The sequence below is a fragment of the Halichoeres trimaculatus genome, unplaced genomic scaffold, assembly GCF_033239565.1.
Source record: "Halichoeres trimaculatus isolate MK-OKI-2021-1 unplaced genomic scaffold, fHalTri1.1 fHalTri1_scaffold_4, whole genome shotgun sequence".
Lineage (NCBI taxonomy): Eukaryota > Metazoa > Chordata > Actinopteri > Labriformes > Labridae > Halichoeres > Halichoeres trimaculatus.
The window spans coordinates 31,191,838-31,207,241 of record NW_027437182.1 but is presented as its reverse complement, the minus strand read 5'-3'; the positions used below and the strand labels follow the sequence as shown (position 1 = coordinate 31,207,241).

Genomic DNA, 15,404 nt, shown 5'->3' with positions numbered 1-15,404 from the left:
TGCGTTTTGACTGTGTACTCTCTCATCTCTCAAATCACACTCGCTGCATGTTCAGCTTGGGACGTAGCAGGACTGCCAGACAGCTAGATTACAAGATCGTAGAGGTCCTACACCACCCTCGCACATGATGAATCTCGTCATACATGAAGTACTGAAAAACCTCAGTTAGGGTGTGGCCATCATACCATGCTGTACTCAAGCACGAATGCTATCCCCCACTGGCCAATACAGTCTGTGGTCACACTTCTTCAATATGAACCAGATTGAAGGCACACGCATGTCCCGCCTACGTCATCATGAAGTGTCTGTTAACAGGAAGTGCAGTTTCATCAGAGTCCACACATTGGAGAATACAGAGAACATAGCTATGGCTTTCATTACTTTGTGGCTTATACTAAGTCGTTTTGGTCCAACACAGCCCTCTGAGACCCTCGTTATCATGTGAAATGCTTGTTGATAGGAGCAGTCGCAGTGGTTATGTACATGTGTCATGGATTATACATTGTGTCTTTGCTGTGTACCCGTGTATGTGCTTGTGCCTGAAACGTACCACCACCTCTCTGGAGTTTGCCAAAGCCAAGACTATGTACCGTGCCTGAGGACAGTACAGAGCGGTCACACTTGCCAATTTAACTGGTAATTAGGGTTGAAGTGTGCTTGGGCACAGTAGGGATGGTCAGTGGGACCTCGCCTTGAGTAGTTTGGATGTAGAGAGGCTTTAAAGTGATAAACTGCTCATTTTCACATCCACACGAGTAACCTGAAATCCTATCTTTATCGTCTTTTAGGATTAAAAAAGAAAAATATATTCAAAATATTTGGCCCACCTCTAAAGGAGTGAAGAAGAAGTTGTTTGGAGGGAGCAGACAGTTGGTTAGTACTAACAGTGGCAAGAACACAGAATGGATTTTGGAAGTTCCTGTAACCCACCTGCTTGTTTTTGGGACTGGTATGGTCTAAAAGTACAGTTTTTAACTTGTATCAAGTACTTTTATAATTAAAGTCCTGTTAGGCTGTTTATTTTCAGCCTCACAGAGCTCGATCTGACCGAGTGTGAAAGAAGAGTATAAATGACATCCTGTCCTCATGCCAGACTCTCTGAGTGAATCCACTGTGGTAGCTGGCATTGCCAAGGAAACGGGTGCGTGATCGAGCTGCTGATGCCCACCCCTGTGAAAGTGGGCAATGGGCACCCTGCTGGGCTGCTTTAAATAGAAAGCACAACTGATACACCCACCTGCTTCATTAAATTTGGGTAAAATGTGTCAATAACACAGGGAGGAAATGGGTCAGTCATGCAGAGTCTGTGCAACTTTTCAGTTCTGCAGTTTTCAGGCTTCAGTCGCTCAGACTTTCCTACATAGAGCTGGAGTCTACTATATTATCCTGGGGAGTGTCTCACACCCTCTACTTGGCATACACACACTAAACATCTGGATGAGCCACATGAAAGAGTCCCTCAACACATCACATTATAAGTGCTTTTAAAATCTCTCATGCAAAGCTCTCCTCTTTTCCTCTCACTCATCACAGCCTGCCTGACAGAATATCATGAATATTCACAATGCATGGTACATTGCAACAAAAAATAAGTTCTATAATAACTGATAAACTTGAATTTTGCAACAAAACACATGTTTTCCAGTCAACGAATAGACCAAATAACAAGACATTGATCTCTGGGTGTATCAGATAACTATGTCACCCATTTTTTTTATTATTTTCATAGGTTTTGATTTGTTTTCCTTCTGATTTCTTTGCAGCAATTTCTCTCAGATAAAGGTTTGATTTTTGGTTTCATTACCTTAAGCCGTAAAACGGCCCAAAATCTGAGATTCAGAGTTTGTTGTCACACGTTTATAGTTAAATGCTTCACAAGTTAAACAAATCAGCAGAGCAAACAAACCCAGATCTGCAGTTGGACATGGATTTGTAATCCAGAACACCTGATGATGGGACGGCAGGCAGCAGAGCAGAAAGCCATGGGCTTGGCTGCAGTGAGTAAACAAGCCTTGAAGAGGGAACACAGTGCCATCTGCCTCCTGACACAACAAGGGAGAGATTAGATTGCTATTATAAATTGATAGCTGTTTCATCATTGAGAGAGCCATGATTTAAACGGCTCGTTTGAGTGTGCTATATGAAGTCTGTGGGTGTAATGTTTGTTTGTATAGGGACAAGTATAAAGCAAGCAAACTAATGATGCACACAGCAGCGTTTATAACCTCAGTTAATGTGCAGTGAGCCTGAGCACTATGTTCATGTTTTACTCCACTTATAACCATGAAAGAGAGCGGAAAGACATATAACTGGGACATAGGGCTATTCAGTGCTTTTAATCATTTGTGTATTCATCACAATAAACCATAATATTGAACCTCATAATATTACAATCCATATTTTTGTCTTAGAGTGCAGGGCTCTCAAGTTTCACACTTCATCATAACAGAAATAAACACACTGATCAGAGCCAGTTGTAGATAATTGCAGTCTTTGTGTTGGGAAATATATTTATGTGTCAGTTAAGTCTGGTCAGTTTGCAACAATTTATATGATACCTTACAATACGATACGATATGTTAGACGTTATATGATCTGATCTGATACATGATATGATACAATATGATATGATACATGATATGATATGATATGGTATGATATGATATGATATGATATGATATGATATGATATGATATGATATGATATGATACATGATATGAAATCATATGATATATGATATGATATGATATATGATATGATATGATATGATATGATATGATATGATATGATATGATATGATATGATATGATATGATGTGATATGATACATGATATGAAATGATATGATATATGGTATGATATGATATGATGTGATCTGATACATGATATGATATATGATATGATATGATATGATGTGATATGATACATGATATGAAATGATATGATATATGATATATGATATGATGTGATATGATATGAAATGATATGATATAATATGATATGATACATGATATGATATGATACATGATACATGATATGATACGATATGATAGATGATATGATATGATACATGATATGATACGATACGATACGATACGATTGATGGTTCTATTTGAACTGTTTTGTTGGAATTGTTTAAATATTGAAATTATTGTTTAATAATGATAAAAATGTTTGTGGGGCATATTAAAGCTTTGCCATTACACAAATGAACGTTTATAGTAACATAATATATTGTAAGTGACTTCGCTAACAAATTGCTAGTAGAACTGATGCACCACAGTGAGGTTCAGACCTGAATCAAAAAGTATATTCAGTTCCAAATTTCTTCCATTATTGTGTAAACAAAAATTGGAGTTACATTTTATGTAAAACCATGCAAACCCCAAATGTTTGTTCTGTTTTTCACATTTTTTTGTAGACAAAAGACCCCTGAAGAGTCAGGGCCAGAATACTTTGCCACAAGGTTTCAGTGGCAGCATTTAATGAGGGAAAAACAGCAATATGTGAAAATGTGTCTACAGATAAGCTGAACTGAGCATCTTTGGCTTCTATTTTTGGTTGTTTTTGAATTGGCCTGTCAATATTCCCATGGCAGGGGCTCTCCGGTCTATGGCTCCACTATCTTTGAGGTCACAGGCTGAAAAGTTTGGGAACCTCTGTTTTAAGATGTGCTTTCTGTAATACGATTTGAGTTTGAGTGCCGATAACAAGCACTTTGGAAGAGGATTTTCCTTAACTGGATGCATTTGCCTCAAACGGTTACATTGCAGCTATTTCAACTCAGATAATCCACCAGAAATTGATTGGTATCCTGTTTTCACAAGTAAACCTTATTTTTTATCCCAAGATAAGAAAATGGCTAAACTGACTTCTTATCAAGGGGAAACCTGGGATTTGTTTCAAGACAATCAAAACGTTAAAACGACAAAAAACAACCAGCAGTAACTGGTAATCACAGCAGTGCAGAATAAATGAATATATTACATGGATAGATGTTTGTTTCTGAATGAAAATTTTCTCCTCACAATTTAAACTGTTTTTGCTTTTTTCCTGTGTTCAAAGTGACGCTAATCTGATGTTAATGTGATGCTATCCTCTTTCTCCAAACCAGGCCACAATTGGAATTGACTTCCTGTCGAAAACCATGTACCTGGAAGATCGAACGGTAAGAACCTTCAGTTACTGCTGTACACAGTCATGACAGAGATGTTAAATGTTTGTTATGTGTCAGCTGTAAAATGACTCCCTGTCACACACACACACACACATACACACACACTGTAGATGTGTGTATCACTGCAGTAATGGATGCATGCACAGAAAGCAGTAACTGATGCTGCATGTCATCCCTTTATCTCTCTACCTGTGATATGTAGATGAGGACAGTCAGAGCTGCCTGCATGTCTGTTTATCTGTAGGAATCAGTCATACAGGAGCTTCACCTTCATGAGGAGTCAACTTACATAAACAGAGCCACAGTGTGAATTTGTACTGTGTGCTCTTAGTCTGATATCTTATTGTATGTATTTATATGTGTGTGTGCGCGTGTGTGTGTGTGTGTGTGTGTTATGTAAGCTTGTGAGTGTGTAGGGAGCCAACTGTTCTCAGGCTCTCTGATAATCTGAATAATCTCAGCCTCCTCAGCTTTCTCTCTCTGAACCACAGGTGAGGTTGCAGCTCTGGGACACAGCAGGACAGGAGCGCTTCAGGAGCCTCATCCCCAGTTATATACGCGACTCTACCGTGGCTGTGGTGGTCTATGATATTACAAGTCAGTACCCCTCTCTAAATATTTAATTCTGTGACTTACACTACACTAAACTTTAACTGTATAACTTCTTCTATTAAAGCTGCAAGAATAACAGTAAGATATGGTTTAAAAATAAACATTTTAATCAATTTTTTGTCACCTAAATGTTCAGTGAATAATATTCTTGAGTGTTGGTTTGATACAATAAGTAAGACAATAAGTGACCTGTGAAGGAGGCTGGAGCTAGCCTTACTCAGTGCCTCACAACTATCAGCGCTCCCTCAGACTGAGCTGAATTACCACACCAGCAGCAAGCGGGCGGATGAAAACAGCTGGTGCAGGTCAGAGCTAAAGAGCTGCACAGAAACTGCACACTGTATTTACATTGTTTATGCAGGAAGACAGTTCAAACTCTTTAACCTCTGGAAGCAAATACAGACTGTGTCTTACACCTACGTAATCTTTATTTACTGTTTCTGTCTGGACTGATGATGTCCTCTGACCATGAAACTTTTATTATGGCAGAGAAGTAAGATTGTAATTTCGGCAGAGGTACCACCACATTCAATAAATAAGATTAAGAAATGACTTTATTTCTGGACTTAAATGCCTTTGCTTAGAGAGATGGCACAGTAGGATAACTCCAATGCAATTTACTTCAATATGATTTGTAAAATGTTTCAAACAGTTAAAAAAAACTTGTCATTAAGTATAGCCACATATAAATTAAAGAACACTTCAAACCCCTTAAAAGTCATTGGTGTTGCATAAAATTTCTGCCTGCTTTTTCTTTAGCCAAGCTAAACAAGCACCCCTAAGATTCCCAAAGAAGGAGTCAGAAAACACTAACGAGGGGTTGTAGAAAGCCTTCAAGAATCAAAAAATATTCAGCTTTACCGTTATTGTAAAAATCGAACAAAATAAGGTTTAAAGTTTGTACACAAACATGGAAACAGTGAATGTTTGATCTGTTTTCTACACCCCCCCCCCCCCCCCCCCCCCCCCCCTTGAGGTAAGTAAACCAGGAAGAAGACGTTTTCAGTGGCAATAGGCTAATTTAGAAAAATAGCAATATGTGAACAAAAGGTCAAGCAAGCTTTCCACTGATCAATAAAGTTATGTATCTGAGGCTGTTTTTGGTTTCTTTTTGCCTGTTTTCGGATTGGCCTGTCTGTGTTTTCCCACAGCAGAAGGTTGTCAGAGGTTTGGGAACCTTTACCGCAGACACATCTAGTTTTTGTCATTTAGAAAGTGAACTGCAACTTATAAACCAGTGTCACAACTGTATAACGTATTTAATATTTTATTTACTTTATATGACTTAGAGAAACTCATTAAGATGAAAGAAAGTTTTTCCAGTAGACTTTTCTTATTAAGTGCCTTGGCCATGATGCGTGGCAGCTGGTGTCAAGAACTCAGAATCTAAACAAAGGGCTGCTGTGATGCAGTTACTCTGGCCTACTTTCGATTCATTTACAGCACATATATATTATGTTCTTCCTGTTTATTTAGTCCATTCTGCTGCTGTAACCCAGATTTCATCTGATATGAGCAACATTCAGTGACTCTTGTTCTCACTCGAGACAGGAAGACAGGTGCTCTGCAGCTAAAATGGAGTATCAGTAGTTAGTGTCCATCCAAGAAACCCTCCTACCCATCAAGTTGACAGGTGATCAGACTGAACACTGGTGAACCACAATGAAGCAGGAAGCAGCAGTAAAGCTAATGTAGACAGCTGGATGGAGGAGGTTCAGGAAGTTGTGTACATTGTGGGGAAATATTAAGAGCCCAGACGAGTCCATTTTCATTCAGAGTTTTCAGTTAAGGCTCATATTTCTTTGTTTTGGTCTGAACAGTCTTAAGAGCATTCAAAATACATCCAAATAATTCTCATTTCTCAATATTTATGATTAATTTTTCACCTAACCCCAACCCTTTATTTTTTAAAGGTGTCCCTTATGTCTCTTAGAAGACCAAGACTCAGACTTTAAAACACTTAGCCTATGAGGAGTTTTAAGATCACAACACAACCTCAAACCACTCTGTCATCTTAAGAGAACTGTCTCACCAAAGCCCCAGTCCGAGAAAACAATATGCTGCTCAGTCAACAAGATGTTGCTGTGGACATTGTGAGGTTAAAGGGATTTATCAGGAGCTGTAATGTGTTGCAGAGCTGAGATGCGCAGTATTTAATGAACTTGTAACTTGCAACTTAAATTTTAAGACATGCTTCACAATATTCACTGTTTGGGATCTTCTCTGTATTTTAAGCCCTACATATGTTCTCTTTTGTCACTGTGGCTCCCTGGCCTCTCAGAGTTCATATACTGCAGTGTGTATCCATAGAGACTCATGATCAGTACTGTGTGTGTGTAACCTGGGTGATGATTAGTAATCAAAAAGTTAAAGTAAGCAAGTTAGTAATGAAGCAGCCGCTTCATTAGGAAGTTAAAGCAGGAGAAAGAAAGGAAAGATGGAAAGTTATCAATGAGACACTTTTTTAAACTGAAATAATTTTAATTCTAAAAAATGAAGACAATCACATCAGAACTGAAGAAAAATATGACAGAAGAGATTTGAAAGAGAATGAAAATACATCTGAATTATTTAATGTTATGTATGGAGGAACTGGGGAAGCACATAAACATAATTTCCATCTCGCTGACAGCGTTTTAATATTAATGCTAGCCTCCATCTCCTCTCATCATAATAATAAAGGAAGCCAAAACACTGCATCAGTAGGCGCTGACATGATGCTAAAGGCAGAAGTGATATTGCTGGGAAAGCTGTGGGATTGATGACATACCCTGACCGCTATTCAAACACATTTAACTTACTGATCAAAACAGCAAAGACCCCTCAGGTTGGTACAGTCCACAGCAGAACAGACAGGAATGGAAAGTTCAGTAACTCTGGTGTTTGTGTTTAATTTGTTTTCCTTTACTGCAGCTTCTCTGCCCTGACAGTCTGTTGAAAAGTTGTTTTACATCTTAATAACCCTAAACTTCTCTGAAAAATAAACTTGGGCATCGAACTGAACTAACTGTGATGAAAGGAGGCAAAAACTGGATATTCTAATTTCTACGCTGTCCATGCCCCTTTTGTGATTAGAGAGGAGGTGGGCGCTTCACTGCAGCCAGTCACCACGGGGAGCTTTAACAGTTTTGTCTTCTGTCTGTGGAGCTGATGTGCTGTGCTTGTTAATATACAGTAAAGGACAGCCACATATGTGTCTGCCATGTTTACCATTAAAACTTAGATATTCTTGTCCAGTGAGTTCTGAATTTTTCTGCAGACCGTCATTTTAAACCTGTGCAGGCTTTGACTTCTCACTGTTTAATTTGACATCAGAACATTTCCTTTTATTCTGACACGTACTCAAGCGATGGCAGGTCTGTCTCTGTAATGAAACTCAGTGAGCTGTTGAAGCTCATTTTAATGCAGCAGCAGCAGAAAAGGTGTCACTGTAAATGTATGAACTGTATCATTAACAGTCTCTGTTTCCTCTCCTTCTCAACAGACGTTAACTCATTCCAGCAGACGTCGAAATGGATCGAGGACGTGAGAACAGAGAGAGGAAGTGATGTCATCATCATGCTTGTCGGCAATAAAACAGACCTGGCAGACAAAAGGTGTGTAGTAACTTCTGAGCTTGTCTCTTCACCCTAGTTTAGCTCATCTGTCAGCAGTCCAGCTCTTCGCCGCTGATCAAGCTGTCCTTTAGCCAACAGGAACATCTTGTGAGAAGACAAAACGTAATGAAAGCATCAGGCTGCCCTGCAGAGCGATGATTTGATCAGCTGTGGGAACATGTTGCTGAATAAATCTGTATATTAATGAGACAGAACTGATTATCCTGAGCTCATTATGAGTCCTAATACTTTCCCTTATGAATTCATTATTAATGCCACTTCCGTTTTATTTGACAGGTTAGGAAATTAGTGTTTCCAGTATCTATACAACACATAAGGTGGCTGTGTTAGAGTTATTGGAGCTATAATAGTGGAACATTTGCAGACTCAGCTGCTTTTATACCTTTGAAATGAGGAAAATTATCGCTCGCTTAGGGGAATTATTCACAGTGTTTGCCCCTTGTGACATTTGAACAATCATGAAAGAGGTATATGAGGGAATGCTTTTTCATATAAACACATGTTTTTATGTGTGTGTGGAGGTGAAAACTATAAAGATGCCAGGGTGACAGAATATTTCATATAGCTGACAAGACAGGGAAACTGATGTGCAAAGAATATGGTTAGAGGAACAGAGTAAAAATGAAATGGCTACAATGGAGGAATACTTTGAGGAGAAAGAACAAAAGAAGAATAACAGGAGGGTTTAAGTATAGTATTATACCTGTACCTGTACTATACCATTATTTAAGAAATTCAGATATATAAATAGAAATAGAAAAAAAGTCTAATTTTTATATATTTTCCTGTTCATAATCCAAAAATCAGAATGAGATTATAAGCACCAAAAGTGGTCATTTCTAAATTCTATTTTTCTGAATCAGTGGCTGAACAATTAATCAAATTTAAACAGACATCGCAGTGTGAAAGAACGCAATTTTCAAATGGCAAAGGCTGCAATTCAAAAAGAAAAACAAGTTTGAAAGTGCATTTAAAAAGTGCATTCCACATGTTGACATATTTCAGTGGTTGAGCCAGAGATTTTCTGCACTTTATCTAGTGTGGGATTCAGAAAGGAGAGGATTTATGGTTATTTTTCAAATTATTGTTCATACCAGGCCTGTTGTTCTGCAGTGCTTTGTTCCTTTCTCTGATTTTTTTAATGTATTTGATAATAATTTTATTACATGTCTGCAAGGTTTGAGGTTAAATCAATCCGTCAATATTCTGCTGTGATTGTTATAGTTAAATAAAGATATGTTATTTGTATCAATTCATCTCATTACATCTCAACATGTAGGCCTGGCCTACATGAGGAAAAAAATGTTTATATGTTACAGTATCCTTTGCCGTGTTAGTCTTACTACGGAATGGTTTATTTATTGTGTTTAGTAAATAATCCAGAAGATAAATGCCCCCAAAAAACGGCATCCTTAATCGCAATCACAATATTGGTACAAAAAAAATCACAATTAGATTATTTTCCAACATCGTTCAGCCCTCATCAGTGGGCAAGTTGGATTTTACCAGGAGAACACAAATCCATGTGTGGCATGTAGACTGAAAGTCCCTTAAACGACACTACGCCAGCTGGTACAGTTTTTGCAGTGAGAAGCAAGAACTAAGCAGAAGAAAGCTAAACAGGAGAGTGAAAGAGCACGGGCTAAAACACAGGTTAAACTGTTTATGATAATGTTGATTCCAACCCACAGTCAGCAGTTATTCTGCAGTGGTCTGTTCAAACTTGAGAGTCTATCAACAGAATGAAGAGTGAGGTTATGTTAGCTCTGATTGGTGAGGTTGGAGTTGGTAGATGAGCTCTGGTAGGACATAACCAGGATTTACTAATGTTACAGACACGTCTCAGAGCACCGGGCTGTGAGGAACACTGAACAGATCTGCTCACCTGCTGGATGCTAAACTACAAACACGTCACATTTCAAACAATATGTACATTATGTCTTTGCTTTGCCTCCTGGGAAAAGTTGTCTTGAACACAGAAAAGTAGAGTTAAAAAGATCTACTCTCCATTCATTTGCTTCATAACAAACATGCCTTAATAAGGGTAACGTGACATCAGTCTAACATCAGTCTGTTAATACTGTAGATTTAAGGATGCTGCATAGTAAAAACCATCACAACGCTTGAGTCTCAGAGAGCTGCTATCATAGCTTTAACCTCCAGAAAACGTTTTAAGTCTTGTTTCTTGTAAAAAGATAAATTCCACTTTTATAGCGATAGATTACTTTACTTATCAGCTGTTATTTACTCATAGGTGACTTTTGGAAAAGGTTTAGTATCTGTAAGAAGTGCCTGCTTATCTTGCAGCCAAAAACTAAATCAAGAGTGCTCATTATCTTTGTGGAGAATTCCTGGAGTAAAGTAAAGAGGCTAATCTGTTAATCTGTCATTCTTTTGTACTTGAGCTGTTTTGCTGTCCTCTTAAGTCTTGACAGTCCTCAGGGACGTCTTTTATCATGGCTTGGACAGCTGTTATGGTTTCTGTTCTGTTGCTTTGTGGAGAAAATCAACACTTTCCCTGAAACAGCTGTTGGTCTGGTTACCTTTCAGCTGATCTTTGTGTGATTTCAAAACACTGCAGGCTGCAAGAGAAGATACTGGTGATGGTTTCTGTGGATTTGAGATACTCTTTGCATAAAAGGAGGCTACTAGTTGATCTTTTTCTTCACCTAAAACATACAAAGCCATACTGAAAGAAAAATGTGCACGTGTTTGCCATTTTCAATGTCAACATGACAGTTAGTTTGCATAATGTGGTGATCACCCATGCTTATAATGTGCACACAGTGCTGTATTTTCAGCATTATTTGCCTGTGCCGTAATATGTACAGCATGACTGCATCGACAATACACTCCAAGCTACGGAAAGACATTCCCATGGGTAAAGTGGCGTCTGAAACTCAATCTGTGGCTGACTGAAAAGGGAAGCAGAAAAACTGCTGGTGATGGCACTTTGCAGATTGTATCTCCCTAGATCTGTCAATATATGTTCACATCAGCCATAACAACAGGGCAAAGGCTGTGGTTTTAGAGATGTTAAGTTTATAGAGAATGATGTTGTTTTCCACAGAGTAGAAGGATGAAATCAAATTAATACGAACAAAAAAAAAAAACAAAAAAAAAACAAATAGCAAGCTTAGAAGGAGCCTTAAATCCTTTTTTCTTATGTTTTTGTCCACACTGATCCTCCAAGCTGAGTGAAACTACTTAAAAAAAACAATTAAGTAAAAACCACTGGACCCTTTCCCTTTAATTTATGTGCAATTTATCTCAAGTGTTATTAAGTTGGGTCTTAATAGGGTCTGGAAGTTAGAGCTAAAGTAAATGTCCCGTGGTGAAGAAATAAGGCTATTAACTGCATTTACCTCACCTCAGTATCTTCTACAAATTTGCCTCTTCCTGGAAATAAATCTGCCGTACTTTTCTTTATGAGTCTGACAGCATTTTGCCTTTATCAATGGTGCAGAAAGAAAAAAGCTTTTACCCAGATTTTTCTTTTTTGTGTTTCAGCTTCTCACATTGTCTGAACCAATCTCTGAAATTATTTCACTTTTCTGCCTCTTTTTCATTTATTGCGAGAGAAATTGAGGGTAACCATGTGTGACACTTCTCATGCAAATGCAGTTGCACGCGCAAGAGAATGTTTCATTCATCCGGGAGATGATGAATGTTGCCGTCACTGTGGTTCTGTGATGCTACACCAGAGAGGCTTTAAATAGCAGCAGCATATTGTTGAATGGCACAGTCAACTGATGTGGGTGTTGTTGTTTTTTTGCGTGTGACAACGTACAAAATTACATTGAATAAAACAGAAGGAGAAGCACGAGCGTTGTGTGTGTCTGGTGAAGGGCTTGGCTCATGATTTGATCTGACAGTGCTGCAGCAGACTTTAAGAAATGAGATGTAAATCATCTGACATCTCAATAAGAGGCTGAGATAAAAGTGTGGCAGGGATCTAATATTTTCATCATGGACAACGTATAATATTAATTGGGATGTTAAATTTGGGGTATGACAAGGAGGCCTTAGACAAAATGAGCTAACTGCACATGTATGTGTATGATTTTTATTTTCTCTTTTAGCACAGCCAAGCACATAATGCAATGGAAACATAGTTAAAGTAGAAAGAAAATACTGGAACTGGCTAAATTTTCATTGTAGACTTCTCAAACTTTGTTTTGATAATAAGACTAATGAGAATGATTTTTCATGACATCAAGTTTGAAAGTAAGCAGTATCTTTGGCATTTCCATATTTTACAAACAGACATTAGATCGGACTAGGTGGACTTTCCTGTTTTCTCAAAACAAAGATGTAAGACTGTAAATTTTTGGCATTAAATGTGGGCAAAGTTTCAATAGGTAAGTGTGTGTTGTAGGAGACTCTGGATGAGTCTGTAGGCTTCTCTGAACAGCTTGTCCAAAATGTCACACGAGAATTAGGTCAAAGGGACATGAGAATTTCTCAGATTGGACCAGGAATTGTTGAAAACTCCTTGAAGGAGCAAAATAAAAAAAAAACACATTTCCGAACATTCTGGATCAGATTTGGGGTTTAATAATTTTCCATTGTAGAGAGAGAAAATCTGATTAAATCAACTACAAAATCTTTGAGGCATGGCAACAGTGGAGAGGGCTTCTGTAGAGCTGGCCAAAAGACAGTAGCAAGAATCAGGTGTTTCAGTCTGAAGCTACTATGAGTGTGTTCATAGACACTGTAAGTAAAGAGTGTTTTGAGATGTTAATGATTTAAAGCCTTTGCACACCAACAGCAACGCGAACAAGCAACACGAAATTGCAAAAAATTTGGAAGTGTTATATTCAATCTCCACAACTATTCTCCTCCAAACAATGTCTTTCTAAATGTTTTCTTTGTAGCTTTCATGTCTTTTTTTGTAAAGAACCGGGTGCTGGGACACGAACACAACCAATGTTGAATTCTCGGTATGCAACTTGTCATCAACAAGCGTTTTGATTGGTCGGATGTGTACTCGTCACAAGGGAAACTTTGGAAAAATCGACCTCGGTCCGAAAAAAAAAACGCAACTTCGCTCAGCGAAAGAACATTGCTGGTGTAAAAGCTTGCATTGAAAAACAGCAGGTTCGAAAAAGATTTACAATGGGTGAAATATTCCCGTGAAAAATACGCGTCTGGTGTGCAAAGGGCTTTAGAGTTACAACAAAGCTACAAGAAAAAGGACAAGAAGCCACAAATGAGCATGATTCCACTTCTTTAATAAGAGGGTGATGTGTTTTTTAGGTTAGACTAAAAAACCACCTAAAAGACTCTAAGGTTTTACAGTCTTTTTACTGCCCCTCTGTTACCCCTGCAGCACCTTTACGTGATTAACAGCTACAAAAAAATCCAGAATTTTCTGTCACTGGTGTTTCAGAAAACACTTATTTCAGCCTCTGTCTGAAACACTTTGTTTAAGCTGCTGTCTCTTTAAGACTCTCTGCTCCTCAAACCCCTTTTCTCTGATTGGCCAGCTCTCTGGAGCCCCGTCCCTGTCAGGGACATAGCTATGGGTAGACGTTAGAGATTGAGGCCTGCTCCTCCAACGTTTCATGAACCAGTTAGGAGATCTGTATGTAATGACCTCATCATTTCAGAAAGTCTTGTGAAGATCTTTTTGGAACAGAGGTTTTTGATCATTTCACAGGGAAATTCAAGGATTTCTGCTGCATATAAATATGTAGAGGTTTGAAAATCTGCACATTTAGTGTCAACATTGTTTCTTTATATGACCATGTTTAAGATATGGGAAAGCTTCATTCTCTGTCTTTAAGGAATGATTTACAACAGAAAAAATAATCTAAGGAAGCAAAGCCCAACTAGCTAAGTTGATTTTGACAAACTTTCGAAGACCATGGATATCTGTGTTCCTCCTCCGATAAACGTTGAGATTAAAGGTGTTTGAAGTAAAACCTGAAGTCAGATTTCAGGACAGAGCTGCTTTAAAACTCCAAAAACCAGATAACATGCAACAACTTATGATGGGTGCCACATATTGCACATCCATTATGCAATTTCCGTGCTAACTGCCAGTCGGATGATGAGCAAGCTGAGGTTATGTTTAGGTTGGAACTCAGACGCCTGCATCCAGAAATAGCCACAGAAGCTCTGGTGCAACTCTTGTCAGGTGGTGTTATTATGTAAATACATCTCTGTGTGGTGTTTTCTGTTCTCGCTGCAGAAAGGCAGAGATTCTCTTTCTTCTGTGATAAAAAGAGGAGAGAGGAGGATTAACTGGATGTAATGTTGTGTTTAATGCTTTGCACAACAGGATGAGATAGTAAGGTGAGCGTTAAGACAGGTTGTTACACCACTTAGAGGTTAGAAAGAGAAGAATTGGTATTTTGGAGTGAGCCCACAGCTGAATTTTTTTTCCTTTGTGTTGGGAGGAACAAAGAAGTCAGGCGGGTTACGTCATGGTTCTCCCTGCAGACCAGCGGCAGGTGGATTCAAAGAATTTAAGCAGCGAGCTGTGGACTCAGCCTGACTGCACCAATCCCTCTGTTTGTGTTAATAGACACCTGACACAGGCTCAATTTCACAGCCAGAACCTCACAACCACTGACAGAGTCATTAACTGTACTGCAATTGGGCTGTTATTAATTTCCTGCAGGACAATGTAATTAATCACGCTCAGTCATTAGCTAATTAAGTCTGCTGTATTCTCACTAGCCTGGAATAACAAGAGCTGCAAAAACCGGTCTTAACTGTGTCTTTGCTGAGGGTTAATGTAAGAAAAGAAACTCCTGTTTTGTGTCCACACTTTATAAAATAAAGCAGAAACAGAACATTATATCTGAACAGCAAGGTTTTAATGACAACTCTCTTCTTTCTGCAGGCAAATCACAATTGAAGAGGGGGAACAGAGGGCTAAAGAGCTGAGCGTCATGTTCATTGAGACCAGCGCCAAGACAGGTTACAACGTCAAGCAGGTGAGATCAAAGAGACATTCACTGAAATGAGAAACTCTGTGCTTTTCAGTTT

General features: G+C 38.5%; 1 protein-coding gene across 2 annotated transcripts in view; it reads left to right on the top strand.

Annotated features, from left to right (window-relative positions):
- rab6ba (RAB6B, member RAS oncogene family a) overlaps nucleotides 1-15,404 on the top strand; it is an 80,730-nt gene that overhangs the window by 48,821 nt on the left and 16,505 nt on the right. Inside the window, exons 3-6 of one of the 2 annotated variants that reach the window (XM_074668325.1) lie at nucleotides 4,114-4,167; nucleotides 4,647-4,773; nucleotides 8,273-8,384; nucleotides 15,259-15,352. In XM_074668325.1, coding sequence (XP_074524426.1) covers nucleotides 4,114-4,167; nucleotides 4,647-4,773; nucleotides 8,273-8,384; nucleotides 15,259-15,352 — 387 coding nt within the window. The remainder of the gene's footprint in view (nucleotides 1-4,113; nucleotides 4,168-4,646; nucleotides 4,774-8,272; nucleotides 8,385-15,258; nucleotides 15,353-15,404) is intronic. The other variant, XM_074668326.1, reaches the window with a different exon arrangement.